The sequence below is a fragment of the Trachypithecus francoisi genome, unplaced genomic scaffold (assembly GCF_009764315.1).
Source record: "Trachypithecus francoisi isolate TF-2019V2 unplaced genomic scaffold, Tfra_2.0 Lachesis_group20, whole genome shotgun sequence".
Lineage (NCBI taxonomy): Eukaryota > Metazoa > Chordata > Mammalia > Primates > Cercopithecidae > Trachypithecus > Trachypithecus francoisi.
Genome location: NW_022681466.1, coordinates 50,336,607 through 50,361,050, shown reverse-complemented (window position 1 = coordinate 50,361,050; position 24,444 = coordinate 50,336,607). Strand labels below are relative to the sequence as shown.

Here is a 24,444-nt window from a genome sequence, read left to right as displayed (position 1 = left end):
AGCCTGTGCCCTTTGTCCCACAGGCCGGCCTGGGAGTGGCGGCTCCAGAATACAGGGTCCTATTGTGTGCCCTGACGTCAGGCAGCTGGACTGCCCGGAGTGAGGATAAACAAGCAGCTGGAGCATCTTGCCTGAAGCCCCAGGAGAGGTCTGGAGCCCCTGCAGCAGCAGGAGAAGGAGCCAGTCTGAAGAGAAACAGAGCTAGGGGGAGTTGGACTCCAACCCTGCCTGCTGTGCGGTGAGGCCAGCCCAGCATCAGCATCCACTGCTGTAAGAGGGGAATGACTGGCCGTTTGCTACTTCATGGGGCTGCTGGGAGTGATGCACTTGAGTGCTTCCAAGGCTGCCTGACACCAGCCAGCTCTGCACTTGCCGCTGTTCTTACTATCGCCCATATTCAGGATAAAGCACATACAAGCCCTTTGCCTGGCTCATAAGGCCTTGTCTTTCAGACCTATTCCCTCTCTGTTTGGCCCCGTCTCTTGATGACGCCCCCTCCCCATATTCCCTCCATCCACTCCAGACCCCCTGCCTTTGCCAGCATTGCCCCCTCTCGCTCTCCTGTTCCCTCTTGCTGCCTTTCACATCCATCCCCACCGTCCCTCTCATCTTAGCAGCTCCCAGCAGAAAACCCTGCAACTGGTCCTGGGATTTACGATGCCTCCGGTACCCCAGTGTCCCCACAGGTGTCCCCTGAGTGTAAGACCTCCAGAGTGGCCACCCCTAACCAAGGATCTGGCACCAGCAGCTGCCTCACCTCCTCCAGAGGGTCCCCTCCCCAGAGCACTGCCAGGGCAATCTAGGTTCCACATGGGGACAAAAGGCACTTCCTGGCCTGCTGCAGGGAGTCTCCAGGTACCCAGACCTGCCACTCTCTTTGTAGGCCCCTCTCGGCCCACAGGCACTGTCCTTTCCCCTCTTTTCCCGTCTGCCTTCTATTATGGCTGCTTTTTTATGCTGGGGAGTTTCAATTTCACCCTACTCCAAGCCAAGCCCTGAAACTCCTTTTGCGAGTATAGACGGTGTCAGATGCCCAGCCAAGCCCAGGTTACTGCTCGGGGTAGCAGGAATTGCCACTCTCATGCCCGTAGGGGCCAGGAAGGGACGCAGCCTAGGTGGGGCTGCGGTGGGGAGCTACTTGGGATTTTGGGGTTCCCATAGACAACTGGGGAGCAGGACACATTCCCTTTCTAGAGAGCGTGCTTGAATTCAGCTGTTGCTCATTGTTGCTGTGGGGGAATATGGGACCTGTGTTGCCAGATCTGATATTTCAAGAAAAGCCAGGGGCTGGACATGGCGGCCATGCCTGTAATCCCAACATTTTGGAAAGTCAAGGCAGGAGGATCACTTGAGACCGGGAGTTCAAGACCAACATGGACAACATAATGAGACCCCATCTCTACAAAAAATTAGCCAGGTGTAGTGGTGTACGCCTGTACTCCCAGCTACTTGGGAGGCTGAGTTGGGAGGCTCCCTTGAACCTGAGAAGTCGAGGCTGCAGTGAGCTATGATCAGTCATGCCACTGCACTCCAGCCTGGGTGACAGTGAGACCCTGTCTATAACAAAAATAAAAATAGGCTGGGCGCGGTGGCTCACACCTGTAATCCCAGCACTTTGGGAGGCCAAGGCAGGCAGATCACCTGAGGTCAGGAGTTTGAGACCAGCCTGTGTGGTGAAACCCTGTCTCTACTAAAAATACAAAAATTAGCCAGGCGTGGTGGTGGACACCTGTAATCCCAGCTACTTGGGAGGCTGAGGCAGGAGAATCGCTTGAACCCGAGAGGCGGAGGTTGCAGTGAGCTGAGATCATGCCATTGCACTCCAGTCTGGGGGACAAGAGCAAGACTTCATCTCAAAAAAATAAAATAAAATAAATCAAATAAAAATAAAAATTTAAAGCCAGATATCCAAGTTTGTATGTGCAGTTCCCTTGATTTTTTTTTTTTTTTTTTTTTTTTTTTTTTTTTTGAGACAGGGTCTCACTGTGTCACTCAGGCTGGAGTGCAGTGGCACAATCACAGCTCACTGCAGCCTTGACTTCCCGGGGTTAAGGTGATTCTCCCTCCTCAGCCTCCCAAGTAGCTGGGACTACAGGCATGCACCACCACACCCGGCTAATTTTGTTTATTTTTTGTAGAGGCAGGGTTTCGCCATGTTGCCCGGGCTGATCGAGAACTTCTGAGCTCAAGTGATCCTCCTGTCTTGACCCACTCCCAAAGTGCTGGGGTTATAGGTGTGAGCTACCATGCCCAGCCAGTTCCCTTGATTTTTAAAGAAAAAATTGTTTAAATTGTTTAAATTGTTTTTACTTTACATACAGTAAAATTCACTTTTTGGGAGTGGGGAAAGAAGTGTCACTATTTACATAGATTCCTGTGACTCCCACCACCATCAGGGACAGAACCGCTCATCCCCCAAATTCCCTCCAGCTGCTCCTTTGTCTTCAGTCCCTCCTCCTCACTCTTGGCATCCACTGATCCAACTTTGTCACTATGGTTTTGCCTTTTGCACAGAAATGAAATCGTACCGTTTGTAACCTTTGGGAGTGGATTCTTTCCCGTAGCATAATGCATCCGAGATTCATCTGTGTTGTTGTGTGTCGATCATTTGTTCCTTTTTATTACAGAACACTTGCTTATCCATTCAGTTGTTGAGAGACACTGGGGATGTTTCCAGGTTTGGGTGATTATGTGTAATGCTGCTGTGGACATTTTTGTGCAGTTTTGTGTGTGTGTGTTTGAATATAAGTTTTCATTTCTCTAAGCTAAGGAAGGATAAGGAAGTTCCCTTATATTTCTACTTTGTTGAGAGTTTTTTTTTTTTATATATCATGAATGGATGTTGAATTTTGCCACTTTATTTCTCTGCATCTTTTGATAGGTTTTCTTCTTTAGTCATGTTTAGATTACAGCCATTAGTTTTCAGATGTTGGGCTAGCTTTGCTGAATAAACCCCATTCGGCTGCTGGTCTTGTTATATTATTCATGTGTATCTCCTGGATTCGATTTGCTAATATTTTGCTGAGGCTCATTGCATCTGTTTTCATGAGGGATATTGATTTGTAGTTTTAGTTTTCTCTCTCTCTCTTTTTTTTTTTTTTTTTTTTTTTTTTTGAGACTGAGTCTCACTCTGTGCCCAGGCTGGAGTGCAGTGGCCCAATATCGGCTCACTGCAAACTCCGCCTCCCGGGTTCATGCCATTCTCCTGCCTCAGCCTTCCGAGTAGCTGGGACTACAGGCGTCCACCACCATGCCCAGCTAATTTTTTGTATTTTTAGTAGAGACGGGGTTTCACTGTGTTGCCAGGATGGTCTCGATCTCCTGACCTCGTGATCCGCCCACCTCAGCCTCCCAAACTGCTGGGATTACAGGCGTGAGCCACCACGCCCGGCCGGTTTGTAGTTTTCTTATATTGCTTTTGTTTAGTTTGGGTTATCAGGGTATTGCTGGCACCATAAAATGAGTTGGGAATTGTCTCTTCTATTCTCTGAAAGAGGCAGTGTAGAATTTATGTATATTTTCCTTAAATACTTAGTGAAATTATCTGGGCCTGAGGTTTCCTTTTTGGAAGGATATAAATTCTGAAATTAATTTCTTTAATCACTCAAGGACTGTTCAGATTATCTGTTTCTTCTTGCATGATTTTTGGTAGTTTGTGTTTTTCAAATAATTGGTCCATTAGTTCATCAAAGTTGTAGAAATTATGTGTGTAGAAGTGTTCCTAGTGTTCCCTTATTAGCCTTTTAAAGGATGTAAGACTGTAATGATATCTCCGTTTTCTTTTTTTTTTTCTAGACAAGGTCACACTCTGTCACCCAGGCTGGAGTGCAGTGGTGCAATCAAGGGTCACTGCACCTTGACCTCCCTGGCTCAAGTGATCCTCCAACCTCAGCCAACCCCAGTAGCTGGGACCAGAGGCATGTGCCACCATGCTTGGCTAATTTTTTTTTTTGTCTTTTGTAGAGATGGGGTCTTGCTATGTTGCCCAGGCTGATCTTGAATGCCTAGTCTCAAGTGATCTTCCCACCTTGACCTCCCAAAGTGCTGGGATTACAGGTGTGAGCCACTGTGCCCAGCCGCATTTTTTGTATCAGTAATTTGCATCCTCTCTCTCTCTCTCTCTCTCTCTCTGTCTCTGTCTCTCTGTCATTCTGGTTAGAGATGCATCAGTTTTGTTAATCTTTAAAAAAAAAAACCAGATTTGGGTTTTGTTGATTTTTCTCTATCAGTCTCGTTTTTAATTTTATTAATTTCTGCTCTTAATTTTATTATTTCTTTCCTCCCTTTTGCTTTGGGCTTGAATTTTATGGTAATGTATTTTTATTTTCATTTAGTTTAAATTATTTTTAATTTCTCTTGAGACTTCAGGGCCAGGCACGGTGGCTCACGCCTGTAATCCCAGCACTTTGGGAGGCCGAGGGGGGGCAGATCACCTGAGGTTGGGAGTTCGAACCCAGCCTGACCAATATGGAGAAACCCTGTCTCTATGAAAAAATACCAAATTGGCCAGGCGTGGTGGCGCATGCCTGTAGTCCCAGCTACTCGGGAGGCTGAGGCAGGAGAATCGCTTGAACCCAGGAGGCAGAGGTTGCGGTGAGCCGACATCAGGCCACTACACTCCAGCCTGGGCTACAAGAGTGAAACTCCACCTCAAAAAAATAAATAAATAATATAAAAAACAGTGTTGTACTGGCATAAAAACAGTGGCGCAATTTCAGCTCACTGCAATCTCCACCTCCCAGGTTCAAGTAATTCTCGTGCTTCAGCCTCCCAAGTAGCTGGGATTATAGACACAGGCCACCGTGCCCAGCTAATTTTTGTATTGTTAGTAGAGATGGGGGTTCGCCATGTTGCCCAGACTGGTCTTGAACTCCTGACCTCAAGTGATCCACCTGCCTCAGCCTCCTAAAGTGCTGGGATTACAAACGTGAGCCATTGAGCCCTGTTATTGATTTTTAGTTTAATTATATTATAATCACAGGACTTTTTTTTTTTTTTGAGACTGAGTTTTGCTCTTGTTGTCCAGGCTGGAGTGCAAAGGCGTGATATCAGCTCACTGCAACCCCCACCTCCCAGGTTCAAGTGATTCTCCTGCCTCAGCCTCCCTAGTACTGGGATTACAGGTGCCCACCACCACGCCCAGCTAATTTTTTGTATATTTAGTAGAGATGGGGTTTCACTATGTTGGCCAGGCTGGTCTCAAACTCCTAACCTCAGGTGATCCGCCCGCCTCAGCCTCCCAAAGTGCTGGGATTACAGGTGTGAGCCACTGCACCCAGCAGGACATACATTTATAATTTCAGTTTTAAAAAATTTGTTGCAAGACTCAGGTGCTCATGCCTATAATCCCAGCACTGTGGGAGGCTAATAAGGCAGGAGGATCTCTTCAGGCCAGGAGTTCGAGACCAGCCTGGGCAACATAGTGAGACCCCCCATCTCTACAAAAAATAAGAAAATTAGCTGGGCATGGTGACATATCCCTGTAGACCCAGCTACTCGGGAGGCTGAGGTGGGAGGATTGCTTGAGTCTGGGAGGTGGGGGCTGCAGTGAACTGTGATCACACCACTGCACTCCAGCTGAGGTGACAAAGATCCTGCCTCCCCCCCACAAAAAAAGTATTCTAGTTTGTTTAATAGCCCAGCATATGATCTACATGATCTACCTTGGTGACAGTTCCATGTTTACATGAAGAGGATGTGTGTTCTGCTATTATTGGGTGGCGTGTTCTAGAAACATCAATTAAGTTAAGCTGGTTAGTGGTGATATTCAGACCTTTTAGATCTCTTATTGATTTTTCATCTAAGTAGCTCTGTTGTTAAAAATTAGACTTTCTATCTAACTAGTTATATTGTGTAGAGGAGTGTTGAAGTCTCCAACTATGATTGTCAATTTGTCTATTTCTCCTTTCAATTTTATTAGTTTGGCTTCATGTATTTTGAAGCTCTGTTGTTAGGGACATGTGCATTTAGGATTGTTATGTATCTTCTTGGTGAGTTGACCCTTTTATATAATGTTTGTCTGAATCCTTGGTAATTTTCCTTGTTTGGATTAGGTAATTTCTGGTGTTCTATCACTGTTTTTTCTGTGATCTCCATTCTGCTATTGATCCAATCCAATGAACTTTTATTTCATATATTGTATTTTTAGTTCTAAAATTTCCATTTGGTTCCTTTTTTCTAGCTTCTATTTTTCTGCAAGAATTCCTTTTTTTTTTTTTTTTTTTTTTTTGAGACGGAGTCTGGTTCTGTCGCCCAGGCTGGAGTACAGTAGCCGGATCTCAGCTCACTGCAAGCTCCACCTCCCGGGTTCACGCCATTCTCCTGCCTCAGCCTCCTGAGTAGCAGGGACTACAGGCGCCCGCCACCTCGCCCGGCTAGTTTTTTGTATTGTTTTAGTAGAGACGGGGTTTCACCGTGTTAGCCAGGATGGTCTCGATCTCCTGACCTCGTGATCCGCCCGTCTCGGCCTCCAAAGTGCTGGGATTACAGGCTTGAGCCACCGCGCCCGGCCTTCTGCAAGAATTTCTAAATTTCCATTATTTCAGGATTGTTCACCTTACTGAACCATGGAGCATGGGTATAATAACTGTTTTAAAGTCTGTCTAATAATGGCAACATCTGGGTCATCTCAGCATTGGTATCTATCTATTGATTGTCCTTTTTTTTTTTTTTTTTTTTTTTCTTTTTGAGACAGAATCTCGCTCTGTCGCCCAGGCTGAAGTGCAGTGACATGATCTTGGCTCACTGCAAGCTCCGCCTCCTGGGTTCCTGCCATTCTCCTGCCTCAGCCTCCCGAGTAGCTGGGACTACAGGCTAATTTTTCTTTTAGTTTTTTGTATTTTTAGTAGAGATGGGCTTTCACCATGTTAGCCAGGATGGTCTCGATCTCCTGACCTCATGATCCGCCCACCTCGGCCTCCCAGAGAACTGGGATTACAGGCGTGAGCCACCATGCCCAGCCTTATTGTCTTTTGTCTTATACGTTGTTGTCAGCTTTTCCTGTTTCTTTGTATGTCAAGTAATTTTGGATTGTGTCTTGGACATTTGGAATACTATAAGACTATGGGTCCTGTTAAAATCCTCTGAAGAATGTCAGTTTTTTCTTTGTTTATTCATTTGTTTTTGAGACAGAAACTTGCTCTGTCACCTAGGCTGGAGTGCACTGGTGCAATCATGGCTCACTGCAGCCTCAACTTCCTAGCCTCAAGCAATCCTCTTACGTCGGCTTCCTAAAGCATTAGGGTTACGAGCATGAGCCACTGTGCCCAGTCCGTTTGCTTTTTGAATCAGTTAGGTTGATGCCTTAGATCCCAGCCTGCCCTCTGTGAGTTATAGTTTCAATGTGAGTTCAGTTTTCAAAGCCTTTGCAGTGCTGTTCAGATCCACCCCAAGTATACATACTCCAGGGGCCAGTTTGTTCAGTCTACACTGTAATTCAGTTCTCAGAGTCTTTGGTAGGTTATTTGGGGTCAGTTCCATGTATGTGCAGCTCAGGAGTAGGCTAGGACCTCAAATACGACAACTTTATGGAATCACATTCCCAAGCTCCTTTCTTTCTGTGATGCTGCCCTATCCAGCTCCCAGGGGTCCCCTTTTCTCATTTTTTCCAGGCAAAAGATTTTCCCTTTCTCGGAGTTTAAGTTCCCCTGTGTGACTGCTACGGCTGCTGCCACCACCTAACCTTTGGGACAGGCTTTGCCTTGTAGGGAGGGGGCTTGGAGAGAAAAAAGACCCAGGGCACTGCTCCCACTCGATTTTTCCCAAGAGGCCCCCCTTCCCCAGCTTCTCTTCAGAAAGAGAATTTCTTCTGTAGCTTTTTCTCTGTGCACCTGCTGCACAGTTCTGGGATTGGGCTCCTCAGTCTAGGTCAGAAAATATGCAAAGAAAAACTAAGAAGCTCACCACCATATTCGTCTTTTTTTTTTTTTTTTTTTTTTTTTGAGACAGAGTCTGGCTCTGTCGCCCAGGCTGGGGTGCAGTGGCCGGATCTCAGCTCACTGCGAGCTCCGCCTCCCGGGTTACGCCATTCTCCTGCCTCAGCCTTCCGAGTAGCTGGGACTACAGGCGCCCGCCACCTCACCCGGCTAGTTTTTTTTTTTTTTTTTGTATTTTTTAGTAGAGACGGGGTTTCACCGTGTTAGCCAGGATGGTCTCGATCTCCTGACCTAGTGATCCGCCCGTCTCAGCCTCCCAAAGTGCTGGGATTACAGGCTTGAGCCACCGCGCCCGACCCACCATATTCGTCTTACTTAAAGTTTTTGTTTTCCTCCCCAATTCAACTTCCACTATTCACTTTTCAGAGTCCTTGTGTAGTTGTTTTATGTCTCCTGTCAGGGTTTTTAGTTATAATCAACGGAAAAGCTAGACTGTAGTGTGCTTATTCCATCTTAACCAGAACCGGGAGGCTTGCTTGGCTTTAAATACTGGCATCTAATTTTAAGTCTCTCCACAAGCCACATCTGAGATGCTAGCTGGCCACTTCTGCTTTAGTGGCACAGTGTGTCAAAATTATTCCTCCTTCCTTCCTTCCTTCCTTCCTTCCTTTCTTTCTTTCAAGATGGATTCATAATCTTGGCTCATTGCAACCTCCTGCCTCCTGGGTTCAAGCAATTCTCCTGCCTCAACCTCCCCAGTAGCGGGGACTACAGGCACGCACCACCAAACCTGGCTAATTTTTTTTTTTTTTTTGAGACAGAGTCTCGCTCTGTTGCCCAGCTTGGAGTGCAGTGGCATGATCTCGGCTCACTACAACCTCCGCCTCCCAGGTTCAAGTGATTCTCCCACCTCAGCCTCCTAAGCAGCTGGGATTACAGGCGTGCACCACCACACCCAGCCTAATATTTGTATTTCTAGTAGAGATGGGGTTTCACCATGTTGGCCAGGCTGGTCTCAAACTCCTGACTTCAGGTGATTCGCCCATCTCGGCCTCCCAAAGTTCTGGGATTACAGGTGTGAGCCACTGTGCCCGGCCTAATTTTTCTTTTAATACTCAAATTCTTAAGCAATGGCTGTCAGTACCAATATCAGTTTTTCCAGATGAAAAGAGAGCAGAATACAGATTTATTCTTTCTCTGGTCAGAGCAAGCCTTTAACCTGTCAGCGTAATAATAGTGATTGCAATTATTTTAGCAGAAATAATAATAATTACTGGCTAAGGGCATGAACTCTGGAACCAGGCCTCTTGTGTTCAGCCATCTCCTACAAAGTGTGTGACCTTAACTCTGAATGACTTCGCCTTTCTATGTCTCAGTTTCCTCCCCTGTAAACTGGGAATAATAATAGTATTTACTTCCCAGGTGGTGGCGAGGATTAAACAAATTCATATGCATAGAGTGCTCAGAACAGTGCCTGGCACAAAGGAAGGCTCGCTAAGCATTTGCTTTGATTTCTGTGAGTAATGGCTAACGTGTATTAGGCACCTTGCCTTGCAGACAGCTTCACGGCGGCAAGATAAGCCGGCTTATCTCGCTTGCTCAGATGAGGCAGCTGAGATTTCAGAAAGGCAAATGGCTTGCTTGAGTCCGTCTGGCCTTCAGACCTTGAAATTAGGGAGGCGTGGGTGGCTGGGCATGGGCCCAGGGAGTATCTGGCTGGTAATCAGTCAGACGACAATGGCAATGAAGCTTTTTAACATCATCTGGTCTGAGCTAGAAGAGATGTGACCCAGGGGACTGAGTTCAGGGAAAAAATCAGCTCAAAGAGAAAGGCAACAGAAATAGAAGGGGAAGCCTGGTAATTGAGTGGCCCCAAAAAGGAAAGATCAATATTTTACTTCCAGTGAACAACCAATTTCCCTGGCAGCAAGCTGGGGTCCCGCTGTGTGTGCTTCAGCGACAACAGCTGCTCCTGCAACGCCTGCCAGGCCTGGTGAGCCCGTCTCTCCTGGCTGGGGAGCCAGAGCGGGAGTCACGCATGGTGTGTGTGCCAGGGTGGGGGCAGCCCCCAGCTCCCCTGCCTGGGGTGTAGGCTTCCCACGAAGACCACATGGGGTAGCTATTTGCTATACTCCCTGTGTGACCTTGGCAAGCCCCTTCCCTCCCTGGGACCTGGCTTCACTGACTGTGGAATGATGGGCTGGGTCTGTGGAATGTGTCCAGCAGAGGACCATTTGTGGCAAAAGGTTACCCGATGTCCAGGAAGGTCGAGACTCTTTGTAATCAAAGGCGAGGGGTCCCCACCGTAGTAGGTAAAGCTTCTTTGATGCACAGGGCACCAGGGGATAGAAACAACACTTCAGTGCAGACAGCCCCGTGAGAGTCTCCGGCCCAGTAAGGCAACAGGGAGCAGCGGCTGACTCTCCAGGGTCAGTAAGACCTGGGTTCAAGAGTTGCCACTATAGGTGGGCAAAAATTTTAAATTTTAAAAAGAGGAAAAAAAAGTGGGGGGGGATTACCCCTACAGTGACTTTGTCTAAATGTCTTAACCTCTCTGAGCCTCAGTCTCCTCAATTTAAAATAGGAGACTATAATAATAGCTACTGTTAAGGTTGCTGTGAGGATTAAATGAGACTATGTATGAACCCTCCGTGGACTCCAAGCATTCGCAGTACCTCGCCACATAAATGATGCTGTTATTTATTTTAAAAATCATTGAGCCTGTGGTGATGGTATATATTGGTAATAACTAGCATGCCTTGTTCTAATAACTTCACACCTGTTTTCTTTTTCTTTCTTTCTTTTTTTTTTCTTTTGAGACAGCTTCATTCTTGTTACCCAGGCTGGAGTGCAATGGTGCGATCTCAGCTCACCACAGCCTCTACCTCTGGGTGCAAGTGATTCTCCTGCTCAGCCTCCCGAGTAGCTGGGACTACAGGCGTGCACCACCACGCCCGGATAATTTTTTTTTTTTTTTTTTTTTTTTTGTATTTTTAGTAGAGATGGGGTTTCACCATGTTGGCCAGGATGGTCTCAATCTCTTGACCTAGTGATCTGCCCACCTTGATCTCCCAAAGTGCTGGGATTGGCCGGGCACGGTGTTTCAAGCCTGTAATCCCAGCACTTTGGGAGGCCGAGACGGGCGGATCACGAGGTCAGGAGATCGAGACCATCCTGGCTAACACAGTGAAACCCCGTCTCTACTAAAAAAATACGAAAAAACTAGCCGGGCGTGGTGGCGGGCGCCTGTAGTCCCAGCTACTCAGGAGGCTGAAGCAGGAGAATGGCGTAAACCCGGGAGGCGGAGCTTGCAGTGAGCTGAGATCCGGGCACTGCACTCCAGCCTGGGTGACAGAGTGAGACTCCGTCTCAAAAAAAAAAAAAAAAAAAGTGCTGGGATTACAGGTGTAAGCCACCGCCCCGGCCCAATTTCACACCTGTTTTCTATTTGTGTTTTTTTTTTTTTTCGAGACGGAGTTTCACTCTGTCGCCCGAGGTGGAGTGCAGTGGCGCGATCCCAGCTCACTGCAAGCTCCGCCTGTCAGATTTACGCCATTCTCCTGCCTCAGCCTCCCGAGTAGCTGGGACTACAGGTGCCCGCCACCTCGGCCGGCTAGTTTTTTGTATTTTTTTGTAGAGATGGGGTTTCACCGTGTTAGCCAGGATGGTCTTGATCTCCTGACCTCGTGATCCGCCCATCTCGGCCTCCCAAAGTGCTGGGATTACAGGCTTGAGCCACCGCGCCCAGCCCACACCTGTTCTCTAAAGGGCAAGACATCAGTGTGCCTTGCCTCTTTTTTTTTTTTTTTTTTTTTTTTTTTTTTGTGAAACGGAATCTTGCTCTGTCACCCAGACCCAAGTGCAGTGGCACAATCTCGGCTCACTGCAACCTCCACCTCCCCGGTTCAAACGATTCTCCTGCCTCAGCCTCCCCGAGTAGCTGGGATTACAGGCACAGATGACCACACCTAACTAATTTTTGTATTTTAAGTAGAGATGGGGGTTTCTCCATGTTGACCAGGCTGGTCTTGAACTCCTGACCTCAGGTGATCTACCCACCTCAGCCTCCTGAAATGCTGGGATTACAGGCGTGAGCCACCAGGCCCGGCTGGCCTGGCACTTTTGTGGCCATTACTCTGGGGCTGTAGCTCTTTGAAGAGCCCTGTGAGAGCAGCTGTAGAGAGGTCACAGCCTGGGGTGTGCCCCCGGTTGCAGCCTGGGCCATGGCTCGGGTGCTCCGGGGAACATGCAGCGGCCCTCAGTACCCCATCTATCTGCCTGTCATCAAACAACCCCACCCCCACCTCTGTCCAGGTAGGCTTTTGCTGGCAGAGGAATGGACAGCTCACCCCGCCAGTGTCTCCCAGCCCCAGAGAGTTGTGGACACAGAGATTACAGAATCCAAATCCCTGCACTCCTGCTTCCTAGGTGGACTTGAGGTGGGGGTCCTCAGTCAGGCAGCACTCTGTGGCCGACTCCACCTTGACTTGCTTCGGAAATCATGAAGGCAGAGCCCTAACCTTGGAGAGGATTATAGGTGTGAGCATGGGAGGCTGGGGGTAGAGGGTGCCCTGGCCCATCCCCACATTCACAGACCCCCTATAATGCCAGCGATGTGAAGGCAGGACGAGAGGAGGCAGAATGCCAGCTGGGATGGTGGGTGGGCTCCCCTGCAGCCCTACAGGTGGCACCTGGGCATTGCTATTCTTAGAAGTCACGTCATTGCATGGCAGTGTCAGAAGCTGGCATGGCTTGGGGGAGGGGGCAGCTGCAATGCTGAGGAGGCTGGCAAAAAACCACTTTCCTCCTTCACTGAAATTGTACAGATCTTTCCTGAGAGCCCACTAGGTACCAGGTTCAGGAGGGTTCACGGAAAGAATGCGGCACGACCCCGCTGCCCTTCCCTCATCCCAGACTCACACTAGAGTGGAAAAGCAGGGTCAGCCGGAATCAAGATGCAAGCACAGAGCCTCCAGGTTCCAGGCAGGGAGAAGATGGTTAGGGTGGGGCCCTCTTTGTCCACTGCTCACCTTCCAAAGCCCACTGGGCACAGCCCCATGGTGCCAGGCCACCGGCAGTGACCAGGGCTTCAGACCCCTGCTGCAGCTGCCACTCTGTGGGCATGCAAGAAAAACATGGTCCCTATAAATAGATGAATCCCCAATGTGGTTTGGCTTCAGTGCCTGTTATGGGCGGTGTGGTGTGCTGGTGAGTCTGCCTGTAACGGAGTGAACACTGACAACAGTGACAGTGAGCCGTTTCCTGCATGCTGTGCTCTGCAGGCCCCAGGTGCCCTCAGATCCATCATCTGCAGCCCAGCCTGAGCAGATTCTGGAGAGAACTCATCCTGGCCTGGCTATGCTATAGATACTGATGGTAATTATTAGGGGGAGCGGCAAGATGCCTGACAAGGAATGTGAACATGTACACATGTGTGTGCACTGTTGTGTATGTGTGGCTAGCCAGCAGAACCAGCACGTACCACCATCAAGCCCTGAAAGAGTGCCCGGCATGTAAGAGGTGCTCAGTCATCACTTGTTGAATAAGTAAATGAATGAATGAATGAATGAATGAATGCTTGTATGGGTGCTGTGGGAGGGCTGCCACTAAGTTTTAGAAGCAGTTTTAGATTTAGAAGCAGGCTTCTGAGCCAGGCGTGGTGGCGTGCCAGTAGTCCCAGCTACTTGGGAGGCTAAGGTGGGAGGATCCCTTGAGCCCAGGCATATGAGGCTGCAGTGATCTATGATCATGCCACTGCACTCCAGCTTGGGCAATAGCGTGAGGACCTGGCTCTTAAAAATATATATTATTATTATTACTATTATTCCGAGACGGAGTTTCATTCTTGTCACCCAGGCTGGAGTGCAGTGGCGTGATCTTGGATCACTGCAATCTCCGCCTTGAAGGCAGAGCCCTGATCTTGGAGAGGATTGTAGGTGTGAGCAAAAACAAATATTATGAAGCCTCTGCTATGTACCAGTCATGGTGAAGCGCCCAGGTATACAGTGATGATCAGAACTGACAGGGTCCTTGCCCTTAGAGAGCTTACTTTGTAGAGAGAAGATATAAATTAATCAAATTATCCCACACACATACAACTACATGAAAGAATATGGAGAAACTAAGGCTAAGACTTTCTGCAGTGAGGTCGGGAGATACTCACGCCTGCTAAAGTTCAAGCCACACAATATCCCAAAAGACTTGGATGCGCAACCGAGGTCATGATCTGCCAGCCTCCAGCATTTCTCAGCTGCGAGTACCATAACTAGCTCACCAGTCAGAAAGGCTTTGCAATCTAGGATTTCTGCCCAGCCAATGAGCTGCCTCTGAAAACAGCTTTCTGTAGAAATCCTCCGTAAAAAGTCTTCTCCTGGCAGGGTACGGTGGCTCATGTCTGTAATCCAAGTACTTTGGGAGGCCGAGGTGGGCGGATCACCTGAGGTCAGGAGTTGGAGACCAGCGTGGCCAACATAGTGAAGCTCCCTCTCTACTAAAAATACAAAAATTATCTGGGCATGTTGGTGGGTGCCTGTAATCCCAGCTACTCAGGAGAGGCTGAGGCAGGAGAATTGCTTGAACCTGGGAGGCGGAGGTTGCAGTGAGCTGAGATCGCACGACTGCACTCCAGCTTGGGCGACAGAGCAAGACTTCATCTAAAAAAAAAAAAAAAGAAGAAGAATTCTCTCCTCTACTTGCCTCCTGGGACGCTCTTCAGGGCTGTCCTGATCCCTTGTACCTTCCACTCTGTTGTGAGTCTGGGATGAGGGAAGGGCAGTGGGGCCGTGCCACATTCTTTCTGTGAACCCCCCTGAACCTGGTACCTAGTGGGCTCTCAGGAAAGACCTGCAAAATTTCAGTGAAGAAGGAAAGTGACTTTTTGCCAGCCTCCTCAGCATTGCAGCTGTCCCCTTCCCCAAACAAAGAATTGCAATCCTTGTTTCCCAAATAAACCCTATTTATTTGTTTCCCAAATAAACCCTATTTCCTTTGACCTCCATGTCAATCTCTTTTTAGTTAGCAATAGCAAGTTGCAACAAATAGTTTGAAGGGAAAGTATAGGATGCTACAAGACAGTATAGCAGCAGGGTGGGTCCTGAATCGATGCGGGTGGTCAGGACAGACCTGTCTTGGGGAGGGACGTTTCATACAGGTACAAAGGGAGACCTGAAGGATGAACTGACATGATGAATGGGGAGGACAGCTGTGCTAGATACAGAGAATAGCATGTGCAAAGGCCCTGGGGCAGAGAAGAGTGTGGTGGTTTGCTTGAGGAGCTGACCAAAGGCCAGTATGGCTGGAGTACAGTGAGTGATGAAGAGCATGGGAAGAGAGGGAGTGGAAGGGGTCAGATCGCATGGGGCCTCATGGGCTGTGCTGTGGACTTTGGGTTTTTATCTTAAGTGTGGTGGAATGATACTGGAAGGTTTTAAGCAGAGGAGTGGGTGACATGATCCAGTTAGACTTTCATGGTCCAGGAGAGAGAGGATGATGGCTATGACCAGGTGGGGCCTCTGGGGTGGTGTGGGCAATAGGGAGCTGTGGGATACAGTGGCGGCATGGACTGGACGTGAGTGAAAGTGAGCAGACCCAGTGATGCTGAAGAACCCTGCAGTGGCAGGAAGGGACGGAGGATGGGGTCAGGGAGTGGGACATTCGGATGGGTGGTATTGGAGGGGGGTGATGACTGGGTTGACCAAGGGACTTGGTGCCTGAGGTGGAATATGAGGCAATAAGAAAGTCAAGAATCTGAGAGACCGGGGGTTGATGGTTCATCCACACAGCTGCAGGAACCCCCAAAGATGAGTTATAAAAGCAAAAAGCTGGAAACAACCAAAATGCCCAGCTGTTAGGGGTGGTGAAGTAGATTATGATGAACCCACCGGGCAGAATATGTTACAGCCACTAACAATGTGGGTTGTACACACCAAGCAGCATGGAAACTCTTTCTGTCCTACTTACTATTACACGGGAGAGAAACTCCAACCTCAGGGATGTCTGACTCTGCCAGGAGGAAACTTCCTTATTCATTTAACACTCTTTATTGAAGTGCAAGGTACAAATAGAACAGAAAAGTACATCAGCCACCAGTGTCCATCTCAGTGAGTTTCCCCATCTAGCCAGCGCCTAGAACAAGAGAAACGGTGGGGTTTCTAGGTCTTTTACAATGCGTTTGTGTCCGTTTTGTATGAAAGAAACCAATTTTAAAACATTGGCAGAGCCTTGGCTTTCAGTGTGCAGCCCCTGGGGGAAGGAGGCTCAGCCCCTGAAGCCGTGCGCTCATGGGGGAGCTGGTGTTGGCTCTGCTTTTCCTCGCCCAAGTTGTCTGTCACCATGGGGAGAATAAAGTGGCCCCATGGCCGATACTGACCCCAGGGTGAGGGGAGAGGATGGGGCGGGGACACGGGTGTCCCTCCCTCCCTCTCGGCCTCCCCGTCCCAGCTCCCTGAGTCTTCGGGTGATCCTTGGGTGTCTCACACCTGTCCCTGCTTCCTTCCCACAGGTGGAAAAACTTGTGAAATATTTGGATCCCAACGACCTGGGGAGAATCAACTTCAAGGACTTTTGCCGGGGGGTGTTCGCCATGAAAGGTGAGGTCTTCTGGGGAGGCTTTCCCAGGCGCTTTCAGGTTCTGCCCAGCTGGGGAAGCTGGTGTGGCTGGGGACCCAGCCTGGATTCCTCCCGACAGGGGTCCCAGAGCCCAGGATGGGCCAGAAGTCGGTTCTGCCTCTGGCTTCCCAGGGGGCAGAGGGAAGAACACAGTTGCCCCAGCCGTGGGGGCTGTGATCTCACCCATGGAGGTCACTTCTGCCCTTCCCCTTGTCTGCCTGCCTCTGAAGAAAGCCTCCCTCCTTGCTTTTCTGTCCTCTTCCTCTGTCTCCCGCTCTGGGATGACCAAACTCAAGGAGTCTCCTGGGCAAACCTGGACAAAGTGCTAGTCACCCAACTGCCCGCCTCCCTCTGAGCTGCTTTTGTGTCCTCCCTCCTCCCACCTCCTTTTTTTTTTTGAGACAGGGTCTGGCTTTGTCACCCAGACTACTGGAGTGCAGTGCCACTATCATGGCTCCCTTCAGCCTCAACCTCCTGGGCTCAAGCAATCCTCCTGCCTCAGCCTCCTGAGTAGCTGGGACTATAGGAGGTACACCACCACGCTGGGCTAATTTTCGTATTTTTTTTTTTTTTGAGACGGAGTCTCGCTCTGTCGCTCAGGCTGGAGTGCAGTGGCCGGATCTCAGCTCACTGCAAACTCTGCCTCCCAAGTTTACGCCATTCTCCTGCCTCAGCCTCCCGAGTAGCTGGGACTACAGGCGCCCACCACCTCGCCCGGCTAGTTTTTTGTATTTTTTTAGTAGAGACGGGGTTTCACCATGTTCGCCAGGATGGTCTCGATCTCCTGACCTCGTGATCCGCCCGTCTCAGCCTCCCAAAGTGCTGGGATTACAGGCTTGAGCCACCGCACTTGGCCTAATTTTCGTATTTTAAGTAGAGATGGAGTTTCATCACGTTGCCCAGCCTAGTCTTGAACTCCCGAGATCAAGTGGCCCTCCCACCTTAGCCTCCCAAAGTGCTGGGATTACAGGCATCGGCCTCCATGCCCTGCCCTCTCTTCCTCTTAATTCTTCCTAATTCCTGCCTTTCTTACTTGCTCCCCCTTCCAGCTTTAGGGGGACACTATAAATCCCTCTGTCTTGTCCCAAAAATTCAAAGGCCAGTTGTGAGAAACTTGCAGGAATCAGAATATGGCCACTCAATTACTACTAAGCTGTTTATCTGAGACAGTGAAGGCCAGGCACCGTGGCTCACACCTGTAATCCCAGCACTTTGGGAGGCTGAGGCAGGCAGATGGCTTGATCTCAGGTGGATCACTTGAGTCCAGGAGTTTGAGACCAGCCTGGCCAACATGGCGAAACCTCGTCTCTCCAAAAAATACAGAAAAATTAGCTGGGCATTCTGGTGTGTGCCTGTGGTCCCAGCTACCTGAGAGGCTGAGGTGGGAGAATCACCTGAGCCCAGGAAGTCAACGCTGCAGTGAGCTGACGTCACGCCGTTGCACTCCAGCCTGGGTAACGGAGTAAGACCCTGTCTCAAAAAAGAAAAAAATCTGAGACAGTGGCATAGATCACCAGCCAGGTGGGCTTGCTAAGACCTCCCTACTAGCTGCAGAGAGAATGCAGTCACATCTGGAGTCCCAGGGTGTCTGCTTATCTGTAAAGGAAGCCGTGGTTTCCTGTCCGTGGCTCAGATCAAGGTGAGCCCTTTTCTGTGGGGTGCCTGTGAACCCTGGGAGGGTGGAAGGATGCAGGGTGAGGGATGAAGGGAAACGAAGACACGCTGCAGGGGGCGCAGAACACAGAAGGCACCAGGGAAGGGTTTCTGCGTGGATTTGACAATGGGCCACTGCAGGCTGCACCTGCCATGTGCCTGTGCCAGGCGTTTTGTCAGGTCCCCCTCCCGTGTTCAGTACAACCTTGGGGCATTTGGTTGGGAACTCAGGAGCGAGGCCAGCTGTGTACAGAGTCAGCAGGAACTGGAGCTGTCCTGGAGCGGCGCTGTCCTGGATGTCCCAGGGTCTGCAGGACGCAGAGGGTGCCCAGCCTCAAAGGAATGGGTGTGTTGCTCTCCCCAGAGGCTGGCAGAGTTGTTAGGAGTCCCTGCGAGCCAAGTGGGCAGCACTGCCTTAGGTCCCCTCCCCCAGGAAGGCCTCCTTCTTCCCTGTGTCCCCAGCCTGCCCTCTGCATGTGGGAGTTAGTCCCAGAGGACAAGGGCCTCTTGCAGCTCCCTGCACAGTGCCCTGAGCCGAGTTCCCCACCGCCTGGGCTCCATCCCTGCCTTCCAGTGCTCAGCTGGCCTCCTGGAGCCTCGGGCCCCCACCTCAGCCCTTCCTGCCCCATGCCCATTAGTTAGAAGCAGAGCAGCCGTCCCAGGCTGAGGCTCAACCTCTCACCGTCCCTTGTGTCTGCCTGTCTGCACAGGGTGCGAGGAGCTTCTGAAGGATGTGCTATCGGTGGAGAGCGCCGGGACTCTGCCGTGCGCGCCAGAGATCCCAGACTGCGTGGAGCAGGTAAGGCTTGGGGGACCTCTAGGATCTCCATGGCTCTGCCTCCTCCTTGGTCTCGCCTTTGCTCCATTTTCAGTATCTGGGAGAATCCAGAACCTCCCTCTGAGGACCCTTCTTGAGCATCAAAGTCAAGAAATAGTTTTTGGAACAGGAGCCCTGAGGCCCCATTGGGAAGCCCCAGCAGAGTGTGTAACAGCTGGGGGTCCCCACCCAGCAACTTTGTTCCCCATCTGTGGCACGGAGGAGAAACTGAGTTCCAGAGAGGGAAAGTGACAAGTGGAGGGGAGGCAGGACTGGAATTGTTTCCTTTTCTCCTGCACCATCGCTCTCTGAGGTGAACGCTTCCTGTTTGTTTTCAAACAACAATGAACTCTCCAATTCTCTGACACTCACTGGTGTCCAGCAGTCAGTTCCACCTGCCATACTACTACCCAGCATTAGCACAGACTTCACAAGTCAAGGTCAGCCCCATGAGACTGCCCCACTTCCCATGCCAGCTGCGGTTCTTCCTGGATAACTGCAAACACAGGGTTCTCAGTACTCCCTCTCTCAGGCTGGGTAATTCACTAGAAACATTTAGGAAATGGTTGTACTTAGGATGATCAGCGTATTACAAAGGGTACAACTCAGGAATAGCCACGCGAAAGAGATGTACAAGACAGGGTATGGGGAGTGGGGGTGCAGAGCTTCCGTACCTTCAGGGGCACTGCCTCCCAGCACATCACTGTGCTACCAGCACCCAGGCTCTCTGCAACTCATTGTTTGAGAATTTGTAGGCCTGGCATGGTGGCTGATGCTTGTAATCCCAGCACTTTGGGAGGCTGAGGCAGGAGGACAGCTTGAACCCAGGAGTTTGAGACCAGCCTGGGCAAGATAGTGAGACCCTGTCTCTACAAAAAAATTTAAAATTAGCTGGATGTGGTGGTGCACACCTGTAGTCCCAGCTACTGGGGAGACTGAGGTGCGAGGAGCACTTGAGCCCAGCAGTTTGAGACTTCAGTGAGCTGTGATTGTGCTACTGCACTCCGGCCAGCCTGGGTGACAGAGCCAGACTCATCTCCAAAACTAAAACAGTTTTTACAACCCGGTCTCCAGCCCGTCTCCTGTGCCTAGAGGTTGGGGGTAGGTGGGAAGGTGAGGAAGTTCCCACCTCATTGTATGCTTGGTCTTTCTGGTGACCAGCCCCATCCTGAAGCTCTGTATCAGGAAGTGGGACAAAGACTACAGTCCCCAAGGCTCTGTTTTACTGTTATCATCACCTAATGGTGTGTTTCTTTTTTTTTTTTTTTTTTGAGATGGAGTCTCGCTCTGTCGCCCAGGCTGGAGTGCAGTGGCGCGGTCTTGGCTCACCACAAGCTCCGCCTCCCGGGTTTACGCCATTCTCCTGCCTCAGCCTCCCGAGTAGCTGGGACTACAGGCGCCCGCCACCTCACCCGGCTAGTTTTTTGTATTTTTTTAATAGAGATGGGATTTCACCATGTTCGCCAGGATGGTCTCGATCTCCTGACCTCGTGATCCGCCCGTCTCGGCCTCCCAAAGTGCTGGGATTACAGGCTTGAGCCACCGCGCCCGGCCATGGTGTGTTTCTTATAAAATTTTGAACTAGTTTTCCAAATAGTGCAGCTTCATCCTACAGAGAAATAGTTTAAGGTGCACAAGCTGACAATCAGCGAGGTCCCTCCTGGTGGCGACACCCAAAACTAGAAGAGAATGATTTTGATTTCTCACCCAGTCCAACCCCCAATCCTTTTCCCCAGTTCTGATGGGTGCCTCCGCCGGCCCCCAAAACATGAGTATGTTTATAGCTGAAGGAGATCCAGGACCCCAGAGGCTGCTTTGGCTGATCCAGCTGGGTCGTAGGGCCAGGGTTGGGTTCCCTGGGCAGGACTGGAGGAGGGACAGTCCACAGAGAGGGACACAGTGCTGAGGGCTGCCAGTCCACGGCAGCAGAGACCAAAGCCAGGCACCAACTGTGGCTAGGCCTCAGGCTGCTGTGCTCAAAGCAAGAGCCCTCAGGGATGCGTGGAGATAGCTGGGCTCCAGGCCCATGCCCATGCCAGCAGTGGTGGCTCCAGGCCTGTCTGGATGGGTCCAGCAAGGAGGGGTTGAATATGTATTTGGGTCCAGCTAATGGAACCAGGCTTAGGGTAGAGGACCCCTACTGTGGGACAAATACTGAGTGCCCCAGGAAGTTTGTGGGGAGGCCCTTCCTGGATTGCTGAGCAGGAGGCAGCGTGCAGAGGTGTGCAGGACTGGATCCACACCCACGTGGGCCACCCAGGACAGGCCATGGAACCCGAGCACATTCTTCTCAACCCCACTGAGCCTCAGTGTCCTCAGCTGTAAAACAGGGCTTGCCACGCCAATCTGGAGGGTCTGTTGTGAAAGGTCAGTGGGAAGACAGACCCCTAATATGTGCTAACTCCTCACCGCCTGCTGCTGTAAGAAAATAGTGCTGAAGTGACTGTTTGCATTTTTCAGTTCACCTTTGAATACCGGTGTTGCAAAATGATGTCAAAGTAAAGCCCTGCCCCAAGAACTGCAGGGCGGAGTGGAGCCGAGGCCTGGGGTGGGTGGGGAGTGCGGGTAGGGATGGTGGTTCCCTGCAGTCTTTGGCTGCTTTTGTGGCCCCCACATTCTGCCATTCACACCTCTGGAAAAGATGGCGCGTGGAGAAAAGGTGAGCAGGGGGCACAGAAGACCAGGCCTCCATCAAGGTACTCTTTTTTGTAAACTGATATTGTTTTCCTCCAAAGTCTAGAGGTTATGGGAAAGTAGAAAGAAAGACCGCATCAGCCTATCTCAGCAAGCCTGGTGCTTCTCCTCATTTGTTCGTGGGACTTTGCAATCCTATAGGTGTTTGTTGCTTTGGGTTTTAAGCTTCTCGTGAACTGCTTTCTGCCCTCCATGGAGGCCCGGCCCCGGCTTGGGTGACCAGAGCCTAATGAGATGGCAGTAGGTGGGCACACAGTGGCAGCCTTGTTCATTATGCTCGCTGGGGCTGCTTGGTTGACCTGGGCTCCGTTCCCTACCATGGGCTCCTGCGTGTTGACAGGGAGAGGAAGGGGGCACAATCCGAAGACCAGCCTGACCGAGCAGACGGCTTATGGGTTGTGAATGAGTCCCCTTCCTGGCTCAGGCTCCTGTAGTAGCAGGGTCAAGACCACAGCTCTGCAGATGAGGTGTCAGAGTGGGCCAGACGGGGCAGGTCCGAATTTCTCAGGCCCGACCCTGCTGTGTCTTAGCTGTCCCCTAGGGGTCAGTCTGAGACCGAGAAGAAGCAGTGCCTGGCTCACTAAGTGGGCTTCCCAGATGCCCCCAGGGAATGCAAACCTAAGGCATGATTTGAGGAAGTGTGGGGATGACACACAGATGGGATGGAAGGCCTCCACCCCTGTGCTGTGCTTGTGTGCTGGGAAATGAAGCTTGTCTTTTGGGCACACCCCCCTCTCCCCAGGGTGTGGATGGAGACCTCTGATGTCACCACTGGATGTGGCTCATAGTTAAAGCAGTGAATGCTTGAGTGCTGGCTGGTGGGTGAGCCGCTGCTACCTGGCCCCTGAGAGTGCCCTGCCCTTCTCGTCCCCCTCTCAGGCCCCGAGAAGCCCCTAGCATTGGACATCAGTCAGGGACCCCTGGGGCTGCTGTCCAGACCTCAGGCCAGTGCGAGTCTATCCCAGACAGTTGATGCCTGGGTGCACCAGTTCCTGACCTTACTGGATGTGGCTCCACCTGCATCCCCAGAGCCCTGTGAAACCCTGGCACAGGGAGACTTTGAGTCTTGGGAACCCCAACTGTTGAGCAGGCTGTTGAGTGAGTTTCCTGACCCAGAGAAATTTGCTTCCGGTCAAAGGGAATGCTAGGTGTGTCCTGAAGTACTCTCCAGGGTCCCTGGGTACATGCCTGGGGTCCCTGGAATCGCCCTGGGAGTCCCTCTGAGACTGTCCTGCTCAGGCTGCCCATCAGCCCCCAGTCCATATGCTATAGGGGCTCCTGTGGGGAGGGGGCATGGAGACACGTGGAGAGCGCCACACTCGGGTGCTAAAGGCAATGGGATAGTTGCTAGGGGCCCATGGCCACCCCCGGCAGGTGGTGATGTGAACCCTAACCCTGCAAGTGCTGTAATGCCCTGGGCTCCGTTCACCCACCCTACGGTGGATTAGCAGGGAACCCCATTAAATGGAGAGGGCATCCGGCCACCTGCCCCTCCTGTGTAGCCACCATGCCAGCAAACGGTGTCAGTAGCCTCCAACCCAGAGAGTCATCCTCAGCGGCCCCTCATGCAGCTGTCTGGAGTCCTCCATTCCCCAGTCATCCCTGCCTCCCCCTCCCATCGCAGTCACTGCCACCCACCAACCAGGCGTCCTCCTGTCCTCAGCCTTCCTCTCTCCACACCCGCATACCACAGTTTGGCAGGCTCTCCCTAAGTTGCTGCTCTGATTTGTCACCCCACTCCTGGGACCTGTCCTTACCAAGGGATGAAAACCAACATCAGCTCCTACCCACTGCTCCAGCCTCATCTCTCACCAAGGTGCGTCTCACACCTAAAACTGGCGATATCAAACCACTCCCTGTTTTCTGAGCAAGCCGTGTTCTCTCTTGCCTCTGAGCCTTTGCGTGAGTATTGTCTTTGTCGTAGGATGTCCTCCCTCCCGCTTACTTGTCAGGAGCTAACGTCTACTCACCTTTTTAAGACTTACTTGGCAGGAGTGGTGGCTCATACCTATAATCCCAGCACTTTGGGAGGCTGAGGTAGGAGAATTGCTTGAGCCCAGGAGTTTGAGACCAGCCTGGACAATGTAGTGAGGCTGCTTCTCTTTTAAAAAAATTTACTTAGGTACCACCTTCTCCAGGAAGCCTCCCTGGCTTCTTCTGCCCCAGCCCAAAGGAAGCCCACTGAGCTTCCTGGGGGCCCTGCACCCTCTGTCACTGCCCGAACCTCACCTTTCATGACAGCCAGCCCCATGTCCACCCAGTGGCTGCAGGACTCAGGCTGAGCTCCTCCTTTTCACCCCCAGGACAGCACCCAGAGCAAGCATCCTTATCCATTCTCCTTGAGTGTGTCTAAGTATTTCTAAGACTAGATATCTGGAAGTAGAATTGCTGTATCAAAGGGTATGTAGATTTTATATTTTAATAGATACGAATGTAATTTTCTTCCACAAAGCCTGTACCGTGCGTATCATCCAAGCAGTATATGAGAGTGCCCCTTTCCCCATGGCCTTCGCCAACCCCGGAAGCCATCCATCCACCTGCTGGTATCCGGCTCAGCAGCCTGAAGGGAGGAAAGCCTGTTGCTGCCGTCCTCTGTGCTGCCTGGCTTCCTAGGGAGGCAGGCCGTCTTTTTCTTATCTTCCCATGCCCTCTGGATTTCTGCTTTTACAAATTAGCTATTCATATTCTTTGCCCATTTTCGATATGGTTGTTTGTCTTTTCCTTACTGATTTATAAGAAATCTCTGTATATTCTGGTTTTTGCTTGTTTGTTTGTTTTTGAGGCAGTCTTGCTCTACTG

At 50.7% G+C, this 24,444-nt stretch overlaps 1 protein-coding gene across 1 annotated transcript in view; it reads left to right on the top strand.

The window, feature by feature from the left end:
• RAB11FIP4 (RAB11 family interacting protein 4) overlaps positions 1–24,444 on the top strand; it is a 150,052-nt gene that overhangs the window by 24,931 nt on the left and 100,677 nt on the right. The window contains exons 2-3 of the mRNA XM_033184283.1: positions 16,375–16,462; positions 18,845–18,933. Coding sequence (XP_033040174.1) covers positions 16,375–16,462; positions 18,845–18,933 — 177 coding nt within the window. The remainder of the gene's footprint in view (positions 1–16,374; positions 16,463–18,844; positions 18,934–24,444) is intronic.